This window comes from Microsporum canis, genomic scaffold (genome assembly GCF_000151145.1).
Source record: "Microsporum canis CBS 113480 supercont1.5 genomic scaffold, whole genome shotgun sequence".
NCBI lineage: Eukaryota > Fungi > Ascomycota > Eurotiomycetes > Onygenales > Arthrodermataceae > Microsporum > Microsporum canis.
Window position 1 is genome coordinate 1,830,617 of NW_003299165.1, and position 22,878 is coordinate 1,853,494.

The 22,878-nt window shown below is 50.9% G+C and overlaps 10 protein-coding genes across 10 annotated transcripts; 4 read left to right on the top strand and 6 right to left on the bottom strand.

Annotated features, from left to right (window-relative positions):
• Positions 1–1,189: 1,189 nt before the first annotated feature.
• On the bottom strand, positions 1,190–3,028 carry MCYG_05778 (NTF2 and RRM domain-containing protein; the record flags this gene model as incomplete). The annotated part of the gene is made up of 3 exons (XM_002845863.1): positions 1,190–1,510; positions 1,575–2,633; positions 2,690–3,028. 3 exons carry the CDS (start codon positions 3,026–3,028, stop codon positions 1,190–1,192), a joined length of 1,719 nt encoding a protein of 572 aa, XP_002845909.1.
• A 1,334-nt stretch (positions 3,029–4,362) lies between these two features.
• Positions 4,363–4,776, bottom strand: MCYG_05779 (conserved hypothetical protein; the record flags this gene model as incomplete). The annotated part of the gene is made up of 2 exons (XM_002845864.1): positions 4,363–4,668; positions 4,729–4,776. 2 exons carry the CDS (start codon positions 4,774–4,776, stop codon positions 4,363–4,365), a joined length of 354 nt encoding a protein of 117 aa, XP_002845910.1.
• Positions 4,777–6,673: 1,897 nt separating this feature from the next.
• MCYG_05780 (conserved hypothetical protein) lies at positions 6,674–8,502 on the top strand (the record flags this gene model as incomplete). The annotated part of the gene is made up of 3 exons (XM_002845865.1): positions 6,674–6,737; positions 6,967–7,108; positions 7,197–8,502. The coding sequence occupies 3 exons, from the start codon at positions 6,674–6,676 to the stop codon at positions 8,500–8,502; spliced, it is 1,512 nt and encodes a 503-aa protein (XP_002845911.1).
• An 84-nt stretch (positions 8,503–8,586) lies between these two features.
• On the bottom strand, positions 8,587–9,342 carry MCYG_05781 (conserved hypothetical protein; the record flags this gene model as incomplete). The annotated part of the gene is made up of 1 exon (XM_002845866.1): positions 8,587–9,342. One exon carries the CDS (start codon positions 9,340–9,342, stop codon positions 8,587–8,589), a length of 756 nt encoding a protein of 251 aa, XP_002845912.1.
• Positions 9,343–9,757: 415 nt separating this feature from the next.
• Positions 9,758–11,146, bottom strand: MCYG_05782 (cyclin-dependent protein kinase PhoA; the record flags this gene model as incomplete). Its single annotated transcript, XM_002845867.1, has 3 exons — positions 9,758–10,690; positions 10,866–11,057; positions 11,138–11,146. The coding sequence occupies 3 exons, from the start codon at positions 11,144–11,146 to the stop codon at positions 9,758–9,760; spliced, it is 1,134 nt and encodes a 377-aa protein (XP_002845913.1).
• Positions 11,147–11,410: 264 nt separating this feature from the next.
• MCYG_05783 (silencing information regulator) lies at positions 11,411–12,553 on the bottom strand (the record flags this gene model as incomplete). The annotated part of the gene is made up of 1 exon (XM_002845868.1): positions 11,411–12,553. One exon carries the CDS (start codon positions 12,551–12,553, stop codon positions 11,411–11,413), a length of 1,143 nt encoding a protein of 380 aa, XP_002845914.1.
• A 171-nt stretch (positions 12,554–12,724) lies between these two features.
• MCYG_05784 (conserved hypothetical protein) lies at positions 12,725–14,208 on the bottom strand (the record flags this gene model as incomplete). Its single annotated transcript, XM_002845869.1, has 2 exons — positions 12,725–14,100; positions 14,160–14,208. The coding sequence occupies 2 exons, from the start codon at positions 14,206–14,208 to the stop codon at positions 12,725–12,727; spliced, it is 1,425 nt and encodes a 474-aa protein (XP_002845915.1).
• Positions 14,209–14,519: 311 nt separating this feature from the next.
• MCYG_05785 (mitochondrial metal transporter) lies at positions 14,520–16,064 on the top strand (the record flags this gene model as incomplete). The annotated part of the gene is made up of 2 exons (XM_002845870.1): positions 14,520–15,384; positions 15,442–16,064. 2 exons carry the CDS (start codon positions 14,520–14,522, stop codon positions 16,062–16,064), a joined length of 1,488 nt encoding a protein of 495 aa, XP_002845916.1.
• A 515-nt stretch (positions 16,065–16,579) lies between these two features.
• MCYG_05786 (D-xylulose kinase) lies at positions 16,580–18,368 on the top strand (the record flags this gene model as incomplete). The annotated part of the gene is made up of 2 exons (XM_002845871.1): positions 16,580–17,083; positions 17,160–18,368. 2 exons carry the CDS (start codon positions 16,580–16,582, stop codon positions 18,366–18,368), a joined length of 1,713 nt encoding a protein of 570 aa, XP_002845917.1.
• Positions 18,369–18,952: 584 nt separating this feature from the next.
• MCYG_05787 (KapM) lies at positions 18,953–22,359 on the top strand (the record flags this gene model as incomplete). Its single annotated transcript, XM_002845872.1, has 6 exons — positions 18,953–18,964; positions 19,009–19,087; positions 19,110–20,663; positions 20,748–21,746; positions 21,805–22,262; positions 22,333–22,359. 6 exons carry the CDS (start codon positions 18,953–18,955, stop codon positions 22,357–22,359), a joined length of 3,129 nt encoding a protein of 1,042 aa, XP_002845918.1.
• Positions 22,360–22,878: the final 519 nt, after the last annotated feature.

Genomic DNA, 22,878 nt, shown 5'->3' on the forward strand with positions numbered 1-22,878 from the left:
TTTACTTCATTTACTTTCTCGACCCATATATATACATACTGTGACAGTTACTGTAGTTAGTCCGCGTTGAATATCGTAGATATGGATGAAACGGCAAAAAATTCATCAGACGTGATTATATTCGTTTTAAGCTCGAAGCCGAGCAAAGAAGAATAAATAATGCAAGGTCGCTATACATGAGTATGCCTTTTCCCCCCCCTTTTGGATTTTATTTATCCCTCCTAGTTCCAATTTTCAACCGCCACCCTTCATTCCACCGCAGCATCACAAACCACATCAGCCCCCAAACTACCTCTCGTACCATTTCCCCTAACTTTCGTTCTATCAGTCATAATCATAGTCCTTGATGGGAAAGACGGATGTGTAACAAAGGAAAGGTAAAAGAAAAAGAAAAATCAAAGCGAGGATGAAGATAGGGCGGGATTAAGGGGGCTGTGGTAGACACGCGCTCGACCACGTAAAATGCTGGCGTAAATGTTGCAATGTATGGTTAAAAGAAAAAGAGGGCCATTGCTTCATGGGTAAAATAAAAAGCCCCTAATAGAGAGAAATGGTGATAATAGGGAAGAGCAATTATTGGAGTAAGAGAGGGTGGAAGGGTAGGGAGTTGGTAAGGGAAGGTTAATTCGAGATTGCTCTTTGAGTGACCAGAGCCAGGTGAGATCAGAGTTAGAACTTTAGAAGAACTGGTCCAGAATTTGAAGTTGGAAGGGGAAGTGGAAATGGTGGTATAGTAACGAGGATGATGGGGAGAAAATGGAAAATGCTAAGAAAGCGGAACTTGCAGGCTCAATGGTAGCAAAAAAGCAAGAGTTAATACAGTGTCAAAAAAGAGAAGAGCAAAAGACATGCAGGCGCTTTTCCAACCAAACAGGAGAGAAATAACAAGGCAAAAACCGCGGAGGGAAACAAACGGAACGAGGGTAATAAAATCGTACAAAGGTGGGGTGAGGCAGAGTGCAAGACCAGGAAGGGTTGCCTTTTGAAGGCCGAGGGAATCGGTAGGTCCATGGTTGATTTTTTTTTTTTTTTGGTGTAGAGAGAGTAGGTTGGTAAATGATACATGGGGTAAATAAACCGTCTAGAGCGATGGTAGCTTTTTCGTATTTTTAAGGTCCTGGCCCGTCAGCGTTAGCATCAACGTTAACATCGTGTCATGTTATGTGTGTGAGTTAGAGAATAGCTGTTTTCAGACAGCCTGTGGCTGGCCACGACCCTTGGGAGTGACGTTGCCGCTTCCAGAGGCGCTGCCGCCACGGCTACCGCGACCAGAGGGGTTATTGTAACGACCGGAGTCCTTTTGGAAACCGCCACGGCCCTGACCGCCGGCACGGTCACCACGACCACGGCCAGCACCACCACGTCCGGTATAGCCTGCATTGCCACCATAGGCACTGGCACGAGGGCGGCGCTCTTCGACAGTGATCTGTTCGGTGCCGATGGTGTGAGGGTTTGCGGCAACGGCGGCCTTGTAGGCTGCTGAGTCGCTGAATTCAACAAACGCGCAGTTCTAGGTATTAGGGTTAGCAGGATGCATCAAGTGGAGATTAGAAAAGGGGGGAAGAAGAACATACACGTTGACGGTTAACGTCAAAGTACTTTAGTTTACCGAAACGGGAGAGAGTCTGACGGAGGAGGCTAGCATCGACCTTCTCATTAACATTCTTGACATATCCGAGGACCCCTTCGGCCTGGGAAGGGGTATGTTGACGTGGCTGTCTTCTGCCATGTTCGGCACCGGCGGTCTGCCATTCGGAGTTGGATGGAGGCTGATTCTCGTTTCCAACCTCAGACGTAGTGGGAGTAGACTGCTGAGTCTTGGTTGGAGCAGTAGCAGCAGGAGCAGGAGCAGGAGCCGGGGCAGACGCGACAGGGGCAGCTGCAGCAGCGGGAGCGGGGGTGACAACTGGAACGGCGGGGGCCGGAGTGTTGCCAGTGCGGTTTCCGGCGACTGAGGCCCAGCTCATTGGCTTAACTGGAGGCACAGCAACGGCCTTCTTCTCCGGAGCGGGAGTAGGAGCCTTTGGAGTACCGATGGCTGGGGAAGGGTCTGGTCCCTTTGGCTTCTCGGGCTGGATAGCATCAGAGGAGACTGGAAGAACGGCGGCAGCAGCTGGTTGTTCTTCATTAACGTCTTCCTTTTGTTCTTCTTCGGCAACAGTAGCAGGTTCTGGCTCCTGTTTTTCGGGGTTTTCAACGTTGATATCGCCGTTGACAGCCTCCTTTTGGAGCAGCACATCGACCTCGTGAGCAGCCGCCTCGTTATCAGCCTGGCGGTCAGTGGCTTCTTCGGGAGCCGGGGCAACATCAGCAGCAACATCAGCAGCAACATCAGCAGCGGTAGCAGCCTCGGTTTGCTCGACTGGGGGTTCCTCAACGGCTGGACCGTCCTCAGCAACCATCTCCTCATCATCATCGTTCAAGTATCGGATGATGTCATTCAAGACATAGTAACCGTTCTGCTGTTCGGCCAGGACGAAGGTCTGAACGAACTTGCGAGGAGCCTCCAAGTTATTGGACATCTCACCGATGACAACAACGAGGATGTTGTCAAAGGAAGCTTGAGAGTCAACGTTCAAGACGCGTACTTTGCAGTTGTTGTAGTCCAGCACCTCGATGCGCTCTCTAATTGACTAGATAGGATTTTAGTAGCGTGTCTACCGGTTCGGACGGGGATATATCAACTTACTCTCTGACCAACGGCGACGTTGACCTTCTCGGCCTCGACTCCCGAGACAAATTGGGACTTGCGCGAGTAGAAGAGGTGAAGCTTGTCCGGGGAACGGCTCAAGGTGGTATAGTACTGTTCAACGAAGAACCAGCCAACCTCGTCCTTTGGAATATCATTCTTGGAGTCGTTGGAAGCGGCGGGAGCTTGTGTGGAGGTGTTGGCCTGCTGAGCAACGTACTGTGCGTTGGAGGCGGTTGCCGCAGGGTGAGAGGCCGCATAAGGGTCTACGGTATAGGGATTTGCCTGGTGATGGCTGTGATAGGTGCCATTGGTAGCAGGAACAGTTTCGGTAGCCATGTCGAAGTAAGAGAAGTCCGGAACAGCCCTTGTTATTTTTTTGGTATCTGGTAGTGAAAAGGCGTGAAGACAAGTGAGAGTCCGGAAGGTCGATCAGAAGAGGCTTTGACTATCGAGAGGGCGAGGCTGATGCTGTATCTAGAGACTGTCGGCCTGTTAGTTATGTTTCTCTTCTGTTGTCTTCATGATGTCTGCTGTTTCTCTGCAGTTTTCATGTTGTGTTCTGTGTGTTTGTCACAAGCGAACAGGGTAGAGGGAGGTGAACACCAACTCACATTCAGGGAACAACAGGCTTGGGGTGTTCTTTAAGCTAGATCAGAGTCGAGTATCAGGAGTATCAGGAGTATCGAAGAGCGCGGGATGATAAATTAGAGAGTAGAAGAAGTAGAAGAAGAAGAGCAAGCAGAAGAAGCACCGCCTGGAATAAAGACAGTAACAAAGAGGTGAAGGTGAAAAACAGCTTATGCCTGGTATAAAAAAGAAGTCAAGAAGAAGAAGGAAGCAAAGAAGAAATCAAAGAAGAGAGAAGAAGAAGAGGAAGAGGAAGAAGAAGAAGTTGAATGTCTTGATGGTTGAAAGATGTTGATGTCTTTTCTCTCTCTCTCTCTTTTTTGGTGGTTTTGAAGGGAAGAAAAAGAGAGAAAGGAAAAAAGTCTCTTTGTGGCGCTTTTTTTTTTTTTTTTTTTTTGGTCGCGCTAAAAGTTCTGCTTTTTAAAGATAAACAAATTAAATAAAGTAACAAGACATTGATAGAGCAGTGAAGAGAGATAATAACAGTTGGTATTTGTTAATAGTCAGTTTTAGCAGTATTAGTTAAGGGATATCGGTTCTTGTACTGTCTTACGCTTGATGTTAAGATGCGATGCTAATAGGGATGATAGGATAGTCTGGTATTTCACTCTGGCATTTCTCATTCATGGTATGTTGGACATCATCTACAGCAACATTGGATATTAGACTGCACGTACACAAATGACAGACTAGACGGTAGCAAGAAAAAGTAAAGAGACAGCAGAAAGAGACAAGGGAATAAAATGATAGCGGAGAAGACACAAGGGCGAATAAGATATGTAAAGACAACCCCATCGTATCGTCATCTCATGAAAGACAGGGAAGAGAAAAGAGTCCAGGTCTCCCCTCGAAAGGTTTATGGGTAGGGGTGTCTCCTCACGATGGCGGTATTATAAGAGACGGCTTGTTCGGTCGTGTGGGCGGCTGTCGTAGGGGTCGTTGTTGTGGAAAGTATGAAATTAATGCAATAGCTGGTGAAAGCGGTATCGTAGAGTATGCTAAGTGGCTGGAAGGAGAGGTACGTGGGACGAGGTTGTAGGCCATCAAGACGCGGACTTGATCATGCTCTTCTCCTCTAGGACCACTGGCTTGCGCATGATAGCGTCCTGGCTCGACATCCTTCTGCCCAGGGCCCTCTCGACCTTCGCACTGAGCGCAAGCTTGCTCAGGCTCTCTGACTTTTCAGGAGTAGGGACGAAACGTTGTTGGCTAAGACGCTTGTTTTCCAGGCGAGCCAGGCCGGCGCTGAGCTCTTTAATCTCGGCCATGCGGCTGTCAGCCGTCATCGTGCTGCTGGTAGTCTGATTGCTGATGGTAGAGTATCGTTTGGAGTTACGCTGCGAGGCCAGCTAGACACGTCGTTAGAATGATAATATTCGACACGGCCAGGCTGAAAAAGATACACATACCGAGGGAGCCATGATCGGGCGCTGAGAGTCGAGGGATCGTCTCGACATTATGATCGAGAGAGAAGAGACAAACGCAAGAAGGGGGGGGAAAACAATAAAAATAAAAAGGGATGTGTCCGACTTTAATGATGGTTATAACCGCCACGCTACACCGGAGAAGAAAGACAGGGAAGTTGGTTCCTTTTCTTCCTTTTCTTTGCTTTTCCTTCGTCTTCCGCAGCAAATGAGAGGGGAAACAGGACGAAGGGGAAATATGAGCCGGCAAGAGACTGTCGATCGTGCGACGAGAGAGGAAGAAGCAGCGTATTTTCCGGCGGATCTTTTTGTTTCGGTGAAACTTGCTTTGCACGTTTTAAATGTCAGATATGATGTCGAGTGGTGGGAACGAGCTTGGGGGGGTTTGAGGAAGGGGAAAAAAAAAAGGAAAGCAGGCTAAGGCGACGCGCAGGGGAGAGGCTGCAGGCAAGCAGGAACTGGGGCGCTTGGGAAGAAACAGAAGAAACATAGAACTTACAGGTTCGACTAGGGGGTGATGGAGGAGGCGAGCGTCACACTAGGACGAGATGGAGAGAAGGAGAAGACTGAGAAAAGAAGCGATGATCGATCTCGATCCCGAAAATCCTCCTTTTTGTCTAAGTTCTTAGGGTGTGAGTGTTAGTAGGATTGCCTCCTTCGACAGCGAACTAACTGTTAGCTCGATAGCGTGGGAATAAAAAAAACAGCGTGGGAAGCGGCCGAACTAAGGTGAAATCCCCGTCTGCCGCAAAAAGGGAGGAGGCTCCATTTGTACGCCGTTCGTATCAGTAATTCCTCAAGCTGCGACTGGTCCCTCTTCCTCTTTTTCTTTTTCTCTCCTCTCTTCTTCTTTTCCCGTTACTTTCTCTACTTTTCCTCGAAACTTAGGGAGGGCTGACTTTGCATGCAGGTAGGCTCATCACAGCCTAGGCGGGACCCTTGTCAGAAACGTGGATGAGGAAAAGCCGGCCCTTGCGAAGGGGAAGAGGAAAAAGGAATTATGCTGACCAGGATGTTAGGCTGGCGTGGATGGTGGAGTACTGAATGGTAAGTTATAACAGTATGATTTGTCTCGCCCAACGCGTGAACGGAGCAACCAAGTCCGGATAGGATGGACGGGTTCTCCAGCATAACCATATTTTATATATAGTTATTCGCTGCAAGGTTGTGCCATGCGGTGGCGAGGATGACTGAACCCCAACCCTCCTGCATCAATCAGTTTTGTTCGCTCGTCCAAGGGTTGATATCTCATGGCCAGGCTGTCCAGTGTGACATGGCGTTCACAGCTGAGAGGATTCTACCCCTCCTGTCCCTCTTTGTCTGTCCAGTTGCCATTCGATGCGTACGATTCTTGTCCTCCCTTAACGCCCAATCCTTGAACAGCCTGCATACATAGTCAGTATATCAACCAACACTCTGCTGTCATTTATACGTGGGGATCTGCCACAGCTGTCATCTATCTGAAACCTGCAATACGAGTTCGATGCAGTCAATGCTGCGAGCGAACATATTAGGCATCTCGAAAGCGGCTCCCCTGTGCGCTGCATTAGCTACATGCATGTCTGTCTCTCAAGCCTGTACTTACATCATACTATCTATGTATAGTTATACAAACTGCAGACATCTCGAACTCTTGACATCGCCACGTGGAAACAAGCACTGGGATGGCGGAAAGCGACCAGACGCTGTATCCATGCTCTCTTCACCATGGCTTGTTACAATCATGAAGCCGAACTTCTTTCGCATCGTCAAGTCTTGGTCTTGTTATCGAAGTAGATCGTTGGAGGTTTGGTTTTTGCCTATTTGGGAAATGGTGATGTAAGCAAGTCACAGCTTCATCTTTTTTTTCGTCTTCTTCTACTTCAACTTCGAACGAAATAATATTAACCATTCAGCATCGCAAAAGCACGAAGCTAGTCAGAGAAGAGCCATGCCGAAGCCAAAGACGCTCCTGAGGGAGGCAAAGACAAAGAAGAAACGAAAACAGGTGGTGCGTACGGGGAAAATGACCCCGCCATATACATAGTTAGAAAAGCTCATGGAAGCCACAAGCTAATAGCTTCATGATCGCATGATCAACCGGATTTTTAGGCTCCAGAATCGGCAGATGAGTTTCTTGCTGGTCAGTCAAATATGCTTAGATCTACAGGCCCCTTCCGTCAATAGTCGCTGGGCGTGGGGGCAAATTCTGACTGCGGTTTAATGATATTATTTTATGAACAGAGGGTGTCGACCTCGAAGAAGCTGGCGAGAAATGGCGTGCAGGAGACTCAGTCAAGTCGATGCGCTTCTTCATGAGGGCCATTGAGACGTACGATACCGGTTTACAGCGGTACCCTGCTTCGTTCGACCTGGCCTATAACAAGTATGTACTCTACCAGTTCGGGGAGGGCGCCCGCTGAAAATACAGATGTGTCCTAACATTGACATTGCTTTCTACTTTCCCTATATAGAGCCCGAGTACAGTATGAAATAACACAACACCCCAAACTGGTCACCCAGCTACCCGGACCAATCCTTGACATCCTCCGAATCGCACTTGCATCTCATCGAGAAGCTTTGAAAAAGGATCAAGATAACGCAGACATATTATTCAACACAGCACAGGTATTAACCAGTGTAGCGGAAGCCATCACGGAAGGACGACGGGCAAGTGAAGCACAGACGGAAGAGGCATTGAGAAATCTGACCGAAGCTCTGGAGCTGTTTCAACGATGTCTTGTTCTGCAGGAATTAAAATTCACGGAATACGAAGAGCAGTTGCGGATGATGCGGGATGGCGGGCCGGAACGCCAACTCCAGCAAGAGCAGGAGCAGCAGGAAAGTGGATATGATCCGAGGACAGCATCGGGGTCTGGCTCCGGTTCAACAGAGGCAGAGGAATGGGCGGCTGTGATTGAACCAGTAACCAAGAATTCACTCATCGATACTGCCATTGCGCAGCTGGAAGCGCTGGCCACACTCTGCGGGCTACTTACCTCGGACCCTGGGAGTAGTCTCGCCTGGGTAGAAGAGTATTCGTCTGAACTTCTAAGGGAGAAGATCGCCGCATATGTCCAGGGTACAGACAGGGCCAATGAGGTTGCCATAGTGCGGGCCAAGTTCCTCTCCATCTTGCTAGAAGTCACGTATCGAAGCTGCCGTATCGACCTCGATACGTACAAGAATGAGCTCGACTCTGCATTTAGTAACGGTGTTGACGTCTCGCAGGATCCAGCTGGCCTTTCAAACCAGGCTGAAGCACTTATGGGGTTCAATTCGGCCATTGCTGATTCCCACCCTGCTCCCGGTGTGGATGGGTTTGACAGGTCATTAGATCTGCGATGGCAGGCCCTGGGAGTCGCCTTGAGCCGGCTAACTGCTGCGTCGAAACTGGCTGGGACAGAGAACCTAGCAAAGATACATATCGCCCGAGGTGATGTGGAAATGTACCGATGGAGGCTAGGACGGCCTCCCTTCCTTTTTACAGCGGCCAAGGATAATTCAGGAACACTTTTGAAAAATGCTGAAACCTATTATCGCGGGGGCGCAGCGATTGCCAGGCGAGACGGGTGGTCTGACGAGGAGCGCGAAGGCACAGTCAAGGAAGCCCTGGCTAAGGGACTGGCAGGCGACCTGAGCCAGATGGGAGCTTTGGCGATCAACTCCAAGGAATATATGTTGCATGTAGCTGATGACATGGCCGAGGATGGCCAGATATCTCCTGAGGATTTGCATAAACTGTTGACACAGTTGGACCCAGATGAAATAATCTTTTAAAGCCTGCCGTATTTTTCTCGGTTTGTTTGTTTGATTTTGGCTATATTTACCTTGGTCCATAGAAACGTTCGGGTAAAGAAACATTCACGAAGGTTGCGAAGGCCTAATATCTTCGTCCATCTGCTCTGCTTCTTTTCGTAGGATACCATCCTCGTCGAATTCGTTCATTGACTTGACGGCTCCCTCGATATCTCCAACTATAGCTTCAAGGCTAACCAATAACTGCTGAATCTCTTGCTTTTGAGATTCTATCTTCGACGCAAGCGCAATATTTTGCTTCTGTACCTCTTCCGTCTGAGAGTCAAGGGATGACTGCGCCTTCGCAAGAATAGGCGCCAGATGAGCCTGATATAGTTCCTTTGCAGTCAAAGTATGCGCACTACCAAAGAAGTTAACATCAAGAGGAGCAAGGAGATAGAATAGAACGGTTTTTAACACGTACGGCACAGTATCTGCCCCTTCGCCATTCTCTCTCCGGAGTTTCGCTTCTCCCACCAGCCTGTCCAGCTCGTTCAGTCCTCTCACCACGCCTCTCTCACGAAGGATATCGTCAAACTCCGCCCTTGCGCTTTCTTCCAGCTTCGCATTCAGCTGTCTCCATACCGACTCCAGGCTACGCGGAACATGCTTCGCAGGCGTTGGGAAGCAGGAGGAGAAGTTGGCGTAGGAGTTCGTTCGGATTGTGTGCAGTAGGGCCTGGGAGAAGACTTGCTGGAGTCGCGAAGCCCTTGGCCCAGGGGTCAGCGGGACGGGCGCTGCTGGCGGTGGTGAGGGAGACGCATCTTGGTTTTCACCCTGTCTAGCTGTGCTCGTAGGGTCGGAGTCGGGCCTCGCTGCCATTGTATTTATGACTTGACTCTCTCTGTAGATTTGTTTATTTACTTCCTTTGGACTTTCTCGAGCCCAAAAGTTGGTTTTAAGCAACGCGAAGTCACGTGTTTAGTTAGATGTGTAGACGGACATAGACGTATAGAGACATGCTTGATGATTTATCCTTCGCGGATATAGAAGAAGAGTGTTCGGCAGTAGTGCAGTGCTAACAGGACTATGTAGATGCGAAAGACTCAGCCCGGAAGACGCAGGTATAATTCATTACAGGCCTATCAAAACGAGAGCAACATTAAACGGCAGAAAGGAAACGCATAAACTCATTAAGAATAGCAAATTGTTTATCCCAATATCAAGAACGCCGGCGCTGCAAGAGGGAGGAATAGAAGGGAGAAGTCGTCCTTATTTCACAGAAGCGGGGGGAGGGTTAATAGTTCTGGGAAACGAGCCCCGGAGCAGGGTATCCAGCAACCATCTGAGCCTGTTGTTGCTGTGCCTGCTGCTGTTGCTGCTGCTGCTGATGGTTGTGGAGGGCTTGGTGCTGAGCCTGCTGAGCCTGCAGCTGGTTCAAGTCGTTGAACCAAGGATGTCGAAGGGCCTCTGCTGCGCTAATCCGCATCTCCGGACGGAGCTGAAGCATCCTGCTCAACAGGTCCAGGCCCAGCTGGTCAATCTGCGGCAGTATCAAGCGCAAATCCTGCGTTGCATAGACGTGGAAGTTTGGTTTGTATTCGGGGAACTGCGATATTCCGGGCCACGATCGCTCGGACGGGGTGCCCATCAGACGGAAGATCTTCTGTAGCTGGTCCTCGTTCGTCGTGCCGGGGAAGAGCGGGCGACCAGTATACATTTCCGCCATGATGCAGCCGGCAGACCAGATGTCAATGCTGGTGTTGTACGTCCTGCTGCCCAAGAGCACATCCGGCGCCCTGTACCAGAGCGTGACAACCTCGTTGGAGAAGGTGTTGACGGGGATGCCGAATGCTCGAGCCAGACCGAAATCAGCGAGTTTCAGCTGGCCCTTGTTGTTGATCAGAAGGTTCTGCGGTTTCAGGTCTCGGTGCAGGACTCTGTTGTCGTGGCAGAAGGCGATGCCCCGCATAAGCTGGTGCATGAACGACTTGATGGTAACGTAGTCGAGCTGGCCGCGGTCTCCGCGGACGTCCATGTACTTCTTCAGGTCCTTGTCCATGTACTCGAAGACGAGCATGAGTTTGTTCTCGGTGTGGATGACGTCGTGGAGGCCGACGATGTTCTCGTGCTTGAGCTCCTTCATGAGCGAGATCTCCCTGATCGCGGTGGACGGAGTGCCTTCTTCCGAGTCAAGGTGTATCTCCTTCAGGGCGACCATCTCGCCGGTCTGGCGATTCCGCCCTTTGAAAACCTGTACGTCTCATCTCAGCTTTACGTCCAACAGGCAGAGTTATATGTTAAAACGTACGGTGGCATATGTTCCCTCGCCAAGCTAGAAAAGAAGAATACCAGGTCAGCCAGCCCGTCCGAGTATCCATCCAGGTCTACCAAGTAATACACACCTTCTCCAGCTGCTGGAATGAGCTGGGCTGATGCCGCTTGTCCATGATGCTGATGCTGTTGCGGCCTGCGGAGGGGCGAGATGCTGCCTGACGGGCGAGAAACGGGCGACGATACGGCTTGCCGCCAAAGAGAGTAGAAGGAGAGGCGAGAGAAGAAGCGATGCTGAGATACGAAGAGGCGTCACTGGCAGGCTGTTCGTGGTTCTGTGAATTGGTCGAGTTGTGACTGTCCATCTGGTCCGTTTTAAATCTCGATCGGTTTTCAATCTTACAAAAGCCATTTTCTGAAAACCAAAAAGCAAAAAATAAAAAAAAAATATAGAAGAAGCGCTTGCGACGGGATATTTTTAGCCACTTCGAACGCCCAATCATGAAGGCATTTCTAGCAGGAAGATTTTGAAGGCGCTTGCGATTTCATTTCTGGCCGTCGTGGTTATATACATAGTAACGGGATGCAGGAGCGGCGCCAACGGAAACATGAACTATACTTCTATATATATAGAACAAATGAAACAAGAAAAGCAAGTTAAAGAGCATGGGGTGAATCATGAAAGCGCTTGCAACCTGGCAGCGACTTCAGGCATGACAGCTTCGGCCGGTTGGCTGCATCTCACTCGAGCCATGTCCACCGTATGGGCGTCGATGTCCCTGAACAAGGCGGCTTCGTTGCGGATGCCGCCTACGTTCACGACTCCAATCGACATGCCTCGCGCAAGAGCCCGTTCGACCAGCCTCCATGCTGAAAAGGTAGCCAGGCTGGTTCCAAGCACAAGCAGCTTGCCGGCTTCATCGACTGCCTCTTCAGCAGCAACCTTGACCTCTCCGTTGACCGACTCGCCAAACATGACGACTGCCGGCTTGAGTATACCGGCGTTCGAAGGCGAGGCCAACGCCCCGTCCTGGTCTGCCTCGACCACTGCTCTCGACCCGTCCGGGCGCAGGGGCGGGCTCTCCAGACATCGAGGACAGACAGGGTACCGAAAGCCAGAGTAATGGGCGTTGGAGAGATCCACGTCGCCGTCCGGGTTCAGCTTCAGGCCCCGTTGCCGCTGCTGCTCGACGTCATCCGTATTCAAGGCACCAGACTCTGTGACTCGGTTGAGGAAGTCTGCCCAGACTGGATTGAGGGCAGCCAGCGACTCCTGGAACTGCTGACGGGGTATCTTGTGTCTGCAGCTGACGCAGATGACCGATCTCAGGTAGCCGTGAAGCTCGAGGACGGGCAGTTGGGGATGCGCCTGGCTGTGCAGCGAGTCGACATTCTGCGTAATCACCGAGCTGATGTAGCCTTTCCTCCCCAGCCGTCCGATAGATTCGTGAGTGACGTTTGGCTTCGACCGGCCCATCGTCGGCCATCCGATGAAGCTCCTGGCCCAGTATCGCTGCCTGGCCTCATGCCGGCCCACGTACTCGTGGAAGTAGATCGGCCGGTAGGCGACGTTCCGACGGTATGTCCCGTTCTCTCCACGGTAGTCTGCCAGCCCTGATGCCACCGAGATGCCTGCTCCGGTCAGCAGCACCGTCTGCTCGTTGCGGCCCAGGTTGACGCCTCTGAGCAGCGGCGGAGGGGGAGCGGCGAGGAAGCTGGCGAGGGCATCGATGGCGCCGTCGACGGTGTGGGCAGAGCGAGGCAGGATGGTCGGAGGCGAGAACGGAGCCGTGAACGGGATCCTCATGCGTTGGCTCATAGCATCTTGCTTGTGGTGGTTGTAGTTTTTATCAGTCGTTGGTTTTTGATGTGTTCGGACTAAGACTTCATAGACGGTAGTTAAATATGTACTCTATTAAACAGTATCTATTAAAGAGTATCTATTAAACAGTATCTATTAAACAGTATCTATTAATTCTAATGTACAGGTCTATGTACGCTTCTCTCCAAAGGAAGCAAGTTCCTGCTTGACTGATGCGATGAAAGCAGCGACCAACGCCGCATCGACGACGCCCTTTTGCCAGGAGAAGCCCAGGACCAAGCAGCCGTCAGGCCCTGTTATGACAGACGTCGAGATGGCGGACCCAAAGACATTTGAGCTCTGCGTGAAGACCATCCTGTCTATCCGGGGACCTTTCTCAGCGTCGTCTGTTGTGGATGATGGTGATGCCGGCTTGTAGACACCGATATTCGAGACCTCAAAGCTCTTCTCTCTCTCCTTGCCCAGCTTCGGCAGGAAGAGTTCGTTCTTGTAGTCACCGACGTACTTGAGCATGCTGGTTATGCAGTTCTTCCCTCGTAGAGCGAGTATCCTGTCGAGATTCTGCTTCGACCTCCTTGCATCGTCCCAAAAGCCTGCCTCGGATACGCTGTCTCTGCAGTAGGCCTCCTGGAATTCCTGCACCCAGACGCCGAGGGAGTCGTCCGTGATGCTGTCGTCCGTAAGCCAGCGCCTGTTCGAGATGGCACCCTCGCAGCATAGTCTGGTGTACTGCTCGGGAAGATGCGCGAACAGTGCCTTGGCCAGCACGGTCTGCAGAGCAGCGGTCACGGTCGTCTTGTTCTCACGGCAGAGACCCCTGAACGCAGCCGTATCCCGCTGGGACACGACGAGATGGCGGATCTGGTTCTCCAGCGGCAATGTCGTCTTGGAGCCCGTCCAGAGGCCAGGGTCTCGCGCAGGCTTCCAGATCTTAGCACGGAAGAGGACGGCGAGGATGAAGAAGATGGACAGAGGCATGGGATAAACCTGCTCCAGGTTCGGCAGAAGAGGCGTCTTGGGCGACGGAACCACGCTCTTCACGTCTGCTGGAGACGAAGCTGAGCAGACGCCGCGCAGGGCCTGAAGAAAGGTCCGGTGGAATGCCTTGCCCGACGAACCGTCTCCAATCGCATGATGCCAGACGTACGCAGCGGTGAACCGTCGACCGTCCCTGGGACCGGTCAGGACACTCAGTCTCCAGTAGGGCAGCGGAGCAGCAAAGGATACGTTGTGCTGGACGTTCAGCATCTGGTCCAGCTCTGCATCTGCTTCTGCATCTGCTTCACGGCCGCTTCGCTCCCGAAAGGAGACACACTGGTCAAGACTGATCTCTGGCAGCCGTGCAAAATACGGCTCCTTCGACTCTTCCTCCAGCGGGATGGCAGAGAGCACCGGATGCTGGCCTATGAGCGTCTCGAGGGCGCTGTAGATGCAGTCCCTCAGCGGCAGCTCGCAGCTCGACGGCAGCTCATAGCTCGCCGTCACCGCGACGTTCGTGTAGAATCTCTGCGGGTTGCGAGCAGTCGAATATCGCTCCAGGCATCCTACGTCCGTCAGTCTCGTCTATTTAGTTGTATCTTGTGTTGATATATCGATATCTTACCGACTGCGCGCAGCCTCTCCAGCTTGCCCAAATCCGCCAGATCCGCCATCTCTCTGGCTCTGTCTGGCTCTGTCCGGCTCTCTCTGGCTTCTGCCTGTCTTCGACCTTTCCCCTGGTAAGACCTCTCATCCTCGTCTCGTATCCTCGTCTCATCCTTACTGGCCTAAAAAAAGAAAACCTCCGAGCTTCCAACTAAAAAGTTGCTTATTCTTAAAACTTGCAGACATAAAACTATACAGATACAGGTTGATGCTAATGGATAAAACAGATAATAAAAATAGGCAAATATAACAGGTCTATTTCTCGCCTAGTTATAACAGGATCATTCGCTGGGAGGGCTTCAAGTTTCTCTGCAAGGCCATGATCAGGACGAGCTGCGGGAAGACCAGATATCGCCCAGCTCGATCTTCTCTCTGCGCCGTCTTACGCCCACGGCCACAGGAAACACAGCTCGGCGACATACAGCTACGTGGCTTCAAGCCGTCTTACAGGTCGCACTGCCTCGTCTCTCGCAGTGCCACCGCTGCCGGTGCTGCCTCAAAGACACCGTCTGCTACCGTTCACCACCACTATCACCCCACTGCTGCTATTGTTTGCCTCCCGATAGCTCGACCAGCTCGACCAGCGCTTGTACTTGCACCTCCAGCCGTCACGATGGGCTGCCAGACCAGATCGCATGGGCATAGCCATGGCCACGGCCACCACCACCACCACCACCACGACACCACATACCTGACCTCGAAGAACAAGCAGGATCCAGGGGTACGCATCACCAGAATAGGCCTGCTGGCGAACCTGGCCATGGCGATTGGAAAGGGGGTGGGTGGCTACGTCTTCCACTCACAGGCGTTGGTGGCAGACGCATACCATGCCCTGACAGACCTGGTGTCAGACTTTATGACGCTGGGGACGGTATCGTGGTCGAACAAACCGCCCTCGTCACACTTCCCCCTCGGGTACGGAAAGATTGAAACTCTTGGATCACTCGGGGTGAGCGGACTGCTGCTCGTTGGTGGTTTGCTGATGGGGTTGAATGCCGCCGAGGTTATACTCACCCAGTTCTTCCCGGACGTTGCGGACGCTGCTGCACACCTGGGCCTGCTCGGACACGGCCATTCGCACGGTCACTCTCACTCTCCGACAGACCAGGCATACGGGCCCAATATCAATGCTGTATGGCTGGCTGCCGGTTCAATCGTGGTCAAGGAATGGCTCTATCATGCCAGTAAGTCGTCCTTCACGGTGTAGCTTTATAGTTTTTACAGATGCTAACTGCTACTAGCCATGAAAATAGCAAAGGAGAGAAAGTCTTCTGTCCTTGCATCCAATGCCGTTCATCACCGAGTCGACTCGCTTACTAGCATAGTCGCCCTGTTGACGATCGGCGGCGCACACGTCTTCACTGACGCTACATGGCTGGACCCAGTGGGTGGGCTGCTCATCTCAATAATGATCATCAGGGCAGGGCTAGGTAACACCAAGGCTACTCTGCTAGAACTAGCCGACGCGGGCGTCGAGGAAAGCATGGTAGACTCGGTACGCAAGTATACCGCCAGGGCCATCGCCGGGGTCCCCGATAGCGCTGAGATCGAGCTGCGGAATATACAGGGAGTCAAGTCCGGCCCCAACTATCTGATGGAGGTCGACCTGGCCGTTCCTGGCTCGTGGTCGGTTGCCCGCACTCGGGAGATCGAACGGGTGATTCGGGAGCGAGTGGGAGCACGCGTGCGAGGTGTCAAGCGTCTACGGGTGCGCTTTACTCTGAACACGGAGAAGGAGCTTGATTTTGCTGAAGAGTTCATTGCGCCTGATATTAGCCCCAGGAGCAGCCCTGAACCAGAGCCCGAGACGAATGGAAACGGAACCTCACACGTTCATGTCAATGGTAATCGAAGACGATATTAATCTTACTACCGACAGCAGCTACCAAACGTTACTGCTAGCGTGATGGCCGGACGTAGCATAGCTACGGAGACAGCTACGCGCTGGCCTTGAGCAAACAAACCTGTCTTACCCCGGTGTCTCTAACACGGGATACGAAACAGATGGCAGTCTGGAGGCACTAATGTATATATCACTATATGTGCATTCATGTATTCACCAAAGCTATGAAAGGCATCTATAGCTCAGTTCCCTGCCATCCACGCAACCAACAAACCCGGCAGCGACACCAGATCGTCCCTCAGCAAGCGATACGGACCTTGTTATACCATGTCCGCCTTGTATAACGATAATCAAATAATAATTAAGCATCTCAGTTATGATTTAACAGCTTCCAGCTTCTCCCCTGCTCGATGATATCATCGCCCCACGTAGAAAAGCATCAACTGTACATCTATCTACACCTACTATACACTATTTACATCTACCATTTACCACACTGTAGACATACTACCAGCTACAGGTATAATATAATCAAGATGGGCTCCAGTGGCGGCCCGCTGTACATCGGTTTCGACCTCTCGACACAACAACTAAAGGGCCTCGTCGTCTCATCAGATCTCAAGGTAGTCCACATTGCTAAATTCGACTTTGACAGCGACTCGAAGGGATTCAATATTAGCAAGGGGGTCTTGACGAACGAAGATGAGGGAGAAGTCTTTGCGCCCGTCGCCATGTGGCTGCAAGCCCTGGATGCGGTGCTACAAGACCTCAAGCACCAAGGGCTCGACTTCAGCCTGGTGAGAGGGATCAGCGGTGCGGGACAGCAGCATGGAAGCGTCTACTGGAACGAGTCTGCGGAGGAGATACTGGGCGGCCTGGATGGAGGGAAGACGCTAGAAGACCAGCTGCAGCAAGCACTCTCATATCCGTACAGTCCCAATTGGCAGGACTCCAGCACGCAGAGGGAGTGTGATGAGTTTGATGCCTTTCTCGGCAGCGAGGAAGAATTGGCCAGGGTGACGGGGAGCAAGGCTCATCATGTAAGTCTACGATGTATAACTACTCAATCGAACAGGACTGGCTAATGGTTACGATAAGAGATTTACCGGCCCTCAGATACTGAGGTTTCAGCGGAAGCACCCTGATGCATACCGAAAGACGTCCAGGATCTCTCTCGTTTCTTCATTCCTGGCCTCCATCTTCTTGGGGAGCGTGGCGCCGTTCGATATATCGGACGTCTGTGGTATGAACTTATGGGACATGCCAATGAACCGATGGAACGAGCGTCTTCTCAAACTGTGTGCCGGTGAAGCCGGGCCGGAAGAGCTGAAGAAGAAGCTCGGAGACGTGCCGCATGATGGAGGACAGGAGCTGGGCAAGATCAGCAGCTACTTTGCAAAACGATACTCCTTCCACCCGGACTGTGCCATCACCCCTTCTACGGGAGATAACCCGGCCACTATACTTGCTCTTCCACTCAGACCTCTGGACGCAATGGTGTCTCTGGGGACATCGACCACATTCCTGATGTCGACTCCGCAGTACAAACCTGATCCGTCAACACACTTCTTCAACCATCCGACAACCCCTGGACTGTACATGTTTATGCTCTGCTACAAGAACGGGGGCCTCGCGCGTGAACAGGTCAGAGATGCAATCAACGCAACGTCAGGAGAGAAAACGGACCCGTCAAACCCCTGGAGTAACTTTGACAGAGTCTTGCTGGAGACACCTCCGGGGGGCCAGAAAGCAGGCTCAGGCCCGATGAAGATGGGTCTCTTCTTTCCCCGGCCGGAGATAGTGCCTAACCTTGGAGAAGGCGAATGGCACTTCAACTATACCCCTGGCCAGGCAAACGAAGAGCTCAAGGAGACAGACGAGGGCTGGACCCATCCGCGGGACGATGCACGAGCAATTGTCGAGAGCCAGTTCCTCTCACTCAGGCTCCGGTCAAAGGAGCTAGTGCACAGCCCATCTGGGGGTGTCCCACCGCAGCCCAGACGGATCTATCTGGTGGGTGGAGGCTCGCGCAACGCAGCTATCGCCAAAGTCGCGGGAGAGGTCCTCGGCGGGATCGAAGGAGTGTACAAGTTGGATGTGGGAGAGAATGCGTGTGCACTGGGTGCGGCGTACAAGGCCGTCTGGGCGCTGGAGAGAGCACCAGACCAGACCTTTGAAGATCTGATCGGGCGGAGATGGAGGGAAGACGAGTTCGTGGAGAAGATAGCTGACGGCTTCCAACCTGATATCTTCGAGAAGTACCGCCAGGCCGTCCAGGGGTTCGAGAAGATGGAGAAGCAGGTCCTCATGGAAGCCAAACAGTGACCTTCTTCTTCTTCTTCTTCTCCTCCTCCTCCTCCTCCTCATCTATATCCACCATAAACAGTAATATTCATAAAGGAGTTTTCATCCCTGGTAACTACCAACCTGTTTGGTTAAAGTGGCAGTTTTTCTCTACCGGCAAGAAAACCCACGGCATCTGCCTGCTTTCTCTATTATGTCTCTTTGATCTTAAATCAGATACCATAGCAGTAACTAATATTAAATATCTTCCATCCATCACTCTCTTGTTGGTGTCTTTCTTCTTCTTCCCCACCAAGAAACCGGGCAGCGATTTTGTGTGTGCGGAAGTTGTGTCATAGAGAAAAAAAAAAAAAAAACTAGTGACTCTTCTTTTGGGTCCCGCAACGGCACAACCAACTCAACTTCTTTCTAACCTGCGAACTTGAGCAAGCAAATATTATATTCAGACAACATATTTATGAAATGAACAGCCAGATCGTTTTACGACCTTCACATTTCCGCACAGTTGGGTGACTGAGTCCGCTGGAGAGACGTACGAGAGACCTCGACTTTCAAGGAGCACGAGAGCGGCCCCCCCCCCACGGGCCTCGCTGCGAGCGGTCATGATGGAGGAGCAGGTAAGTAGCCGGTGTTTTTCCTTGCGTCTCTACTTTTGCTTTAGGTCTATGTCCGCCAGGTGGATGCCATAGCCGCCGTTTCTTCTGCGCAAATTGCTGACCGGAATTGGTGGCATGTTGTAGGTTGCGAGTGCCATAGAAATAGCCGGGAACCCAGCTTCAGACCAGGCACTCAAAGCGCAAGCCTTTGAATATATCAGCCAGCTTCGGTCAGACCCGTCAGGATGGCAGCCTTGTCTCTCGATATTTACCAAAACGCCCCGTCACTCGGAGATAGTACGGCATGTGGCTTTGGAGATTGTCAACGGCGCCACGCAGTCCGGCCAGGTGGATTTACAGGGCCTCGGATTCATCAAGGATAGCCTCATGGCCTATTTGCAGGAGATGTACGGCCCTGGGGTGACAAATGAACCGGATCAAGCAAATATCCAGAACAAGATAGCTCAGACGATCACCTATCTCTTCTCCGCTCTCTACGGCAATGGGTGGGACACCTTCTTCGACGATATACTGCGCTTGACTTACAAGTCACCCGAAAACCTGGCTCGAGACAACGTTTTGGGAACCATATTCTTTCTTCGAGTTATCAATTCCATCCACGACGAGATTGGTGACGTTCTGCTCTCGCGTTCGCGGGCCGAACAAGACAGGGCAAACACGCTGAAAGACCTTATCCGTGAGAGAGACGTACAGAAGCTGGTTACCTCGTGGCAGGAGATTCTGTCACAATGGCAGGACCAAGACAACGTGATTACTGCCATGGTTCTCAAGGCAATCGGCAGCTGGGTCAGCTGGATAAATATTTCACTGGTCGTCAACCAGAGCATGCTCGATCTTTTATTCCACCAACTCGCAAAGGCCAAGGACCTGGGTCTGAGTGACGGAGGGGAGAGAGTTCGGGATGCTGCTATCGATGTCTTTACGGAGATTGTTGGAAAGAAAATGAAGCCGTCCGATAAGATAGACATGATCGTTTTCTTGAATCTGGAAAGCATTGTCTCCCAGCTCTCCACCAGTCCGTCACTGCATGAATATCGGTTCACGTCAAAATACGATACCGATCTAGCAGAAACGGTGGCCAAGCTGGTAAACATCACAGCTTTGGACATTGTCAAAGCGCTCGAATCTGACGGAATTGATACCGCAACGAAAGAAAAGGCTGAAGCTTTGCTGCAGGCCTTCTTACCTCATGTCTTACGGTACTTCTCCGACGAATATGATGAAATATGCTCGACAATTGTGCCATGTGTAAACGATATGCTCACCTACTTCCGAAAAGTCGCAAAAAAGAATCCCGAAATGGTATCTCAGCAGAATCACATGTTATTGCCGATTCTCAAAGCTATCATCCAGAAAATGAGATACGACGAGACCTCCAGCTGGGGGAGTGAGGACGACCAAACAGATGAAGCGGAATTTCAAGAGCTGCGGCGGAGGCTCAACGTTCTACAACAGATCATTGCATCAACAAACGAACAGCTTTTTATCGAGGCTGTTACCGACGTGGTCCGCTCTACATTCTCTAGTCTAAGGCAGCCTGGTGCACAGCTGGACTGGCGTGATCTCGATCTAGCCCTGCATGAGATGTTCCTCTTCGGAGACCTCGCGATGAAGTCCGGAGGACTGTATAATAAGCACAAACCAAATAATTCAGCTGCCGAACGCTTAATTGAAATGATGTTGGTAATGGTAGAATCCGGTAAGTATATTGCCAACTCATCACCCCCCACTGGCCGGCAGTCACTGATAATCCATTTAGACGTACGTTCCTTTAACCACCCAGCTACACAGCTGCAGTACATGGAAATATGCGTCAGGTACAGCGCATTTTTCGAGCATCACTCCCATCTCCTTTTTGGTGTTCTGGAGGGGTTCCTTCGTCTTGCCCATCATCAGATGTTGAAAGTTAGGACTAGATCATGGTATCTATTCCATCGTCTTGTGAAGCACCTCCGAGCATTCGTCGGGAATGTTGCACAAACAGTAGTCGAAGCTCTCAGCGACCTTCTCACAATTCATGCGGAGGTGCCTGGGGAGAACTCAGATGGAGATGACTTATCCTCTGAAGATATCGGGGGGGCTCGGGACACAGTTTTTACTAGTCAGTTATATCTTTTTGAAGCCATTGGAACTATCTGTTCGACGGCGGGATCGGTCGAAAAGCAAGTTTTTTTTGCACAGTCGATTATGAATCCTATCTTCATGGACATGGAGAAGAACCTGCCAGCTGCTCAGGCTAACGATGAACGTGCCATTCTGCAAATCCACCATGATATTATGGCTCTTGGTACCCTCGCGAAGGGCTATTCTGACTGGATACCTGGATCCACCTCCCCACAAACACCACCTCCTCCAGAAGTATCAGAAGTATTCGGACAGGCATCAGAGGCAACATTAGTTGCTCTTGAATCGTTAAAATCTTCGTTCACTATCAGAACTGCAGCTCGATTCGCATTCTCTCGATTTATCGGTGTTAGAGGGTCAAGGGATCTACCGCAGTTACCCAGATGGATCGATGGTCTACTTACCCCAACCTCCTCCAAGGATGAAATGGCCTTATTTCTCCGGTTGTTGGATCAAGTCATCTTTGGGTTCAAGTCTGAAATTTATTCTATTCTCGATACTTTGTGGACGCCCTTCCTCCAGCGAGTGTTCGCTGGCATCGCGGAACCGATAACTGGTACTGATGACGAAATTCAGCTCGCTGAGCTGAAGCGCGAGTACCTTAATTTTTTGCTCATGATACTAAACAATGACCTTGGTTCAGTAATAATTAGCAGCTGTAAGGCCCCATCTGTTAAAACTATTCCATGTTCGTTTTCATCTAATTTTCCATATAGCTAATCAATCGATCTTTGAAACCGTTATATCAACCATTGAGCACTTTGCGAAAGATGCGGATGACTTCCCAACCGCTAAAATGGCGTTCTTGGTCCTTGCCCGGATGTCTAGCCTCTGGGGTGGGCCTGATATCGTTCCTCCCGCGAATGGCGCTACCACCACCCAGCCGGAGACGGCATTGCCTGGATTTGCTCAGTTCATGATAACTCGTTTTTCTCCTCTCTGCTGGGCATTACCAATGAATTCTTCGTTCAATCCCAAGGATGCTCAAGCGAAACAGGTTCTAGGCGAAGCGGCAGCTATGCAAAAGGTGATCTACTCCAAAACTGGACCTGAATACCTCCAATGGCTTCGGAACTCTGAATTTCCAGGTATGGGAATGGGCACAGATCTTATCAACGAATATTTATCTTCTTTAGAGCAGTTAGATGTAAAGGCTTTTCGACAGTTTTTCCAGGTGAGATATACTCCCTCTCCGCTACCAACCTCAGTACTAACGGTGCTAACTGGTGTTTCCTTGATAATAGGCATTTATACAACGGTTAAGCGCATGATGCTAGTGATGTCTTCCTCTTTATCTGCCTCATTTAACATCCCATTTACCGCGCCCTTATATTCTTTTGCAAAAAAAAAAAAAAGTTACCTTGCTCTTAGCTAAGGAATTTAGCATATGAAATGCCCTGGGCTATTATATGTCACTATTTCTACATTCACCATGCTGGCCTCCATATATCCCCAAATATCTTCACTATTAAGACCTCTATTCCTCGGCTTGCCACCGAAACTCCTGTTGACCTCCTCTTATCCAATAAGCGACCTCTGCGGCATACTCGCTTTTTGGCTCATTGACCCGTGCTTTGATGTTTTGATGATTTACTATCATATTTTCAATTTCAATTCTCAACAATGCCCTTTTCCCTTCTTGCATCATCTCTGTGTCGCCTTCCTTCACCCTTAGTGTTGAGGATAAAGAAGTGAAGAGAGCATCGCTAGTAGAAGTATTACTTGTGTGACAGACTAGGGGAGTTGCATATTCAATGAAAGAACACGACCAGGTCATTCAATCCCGCCTA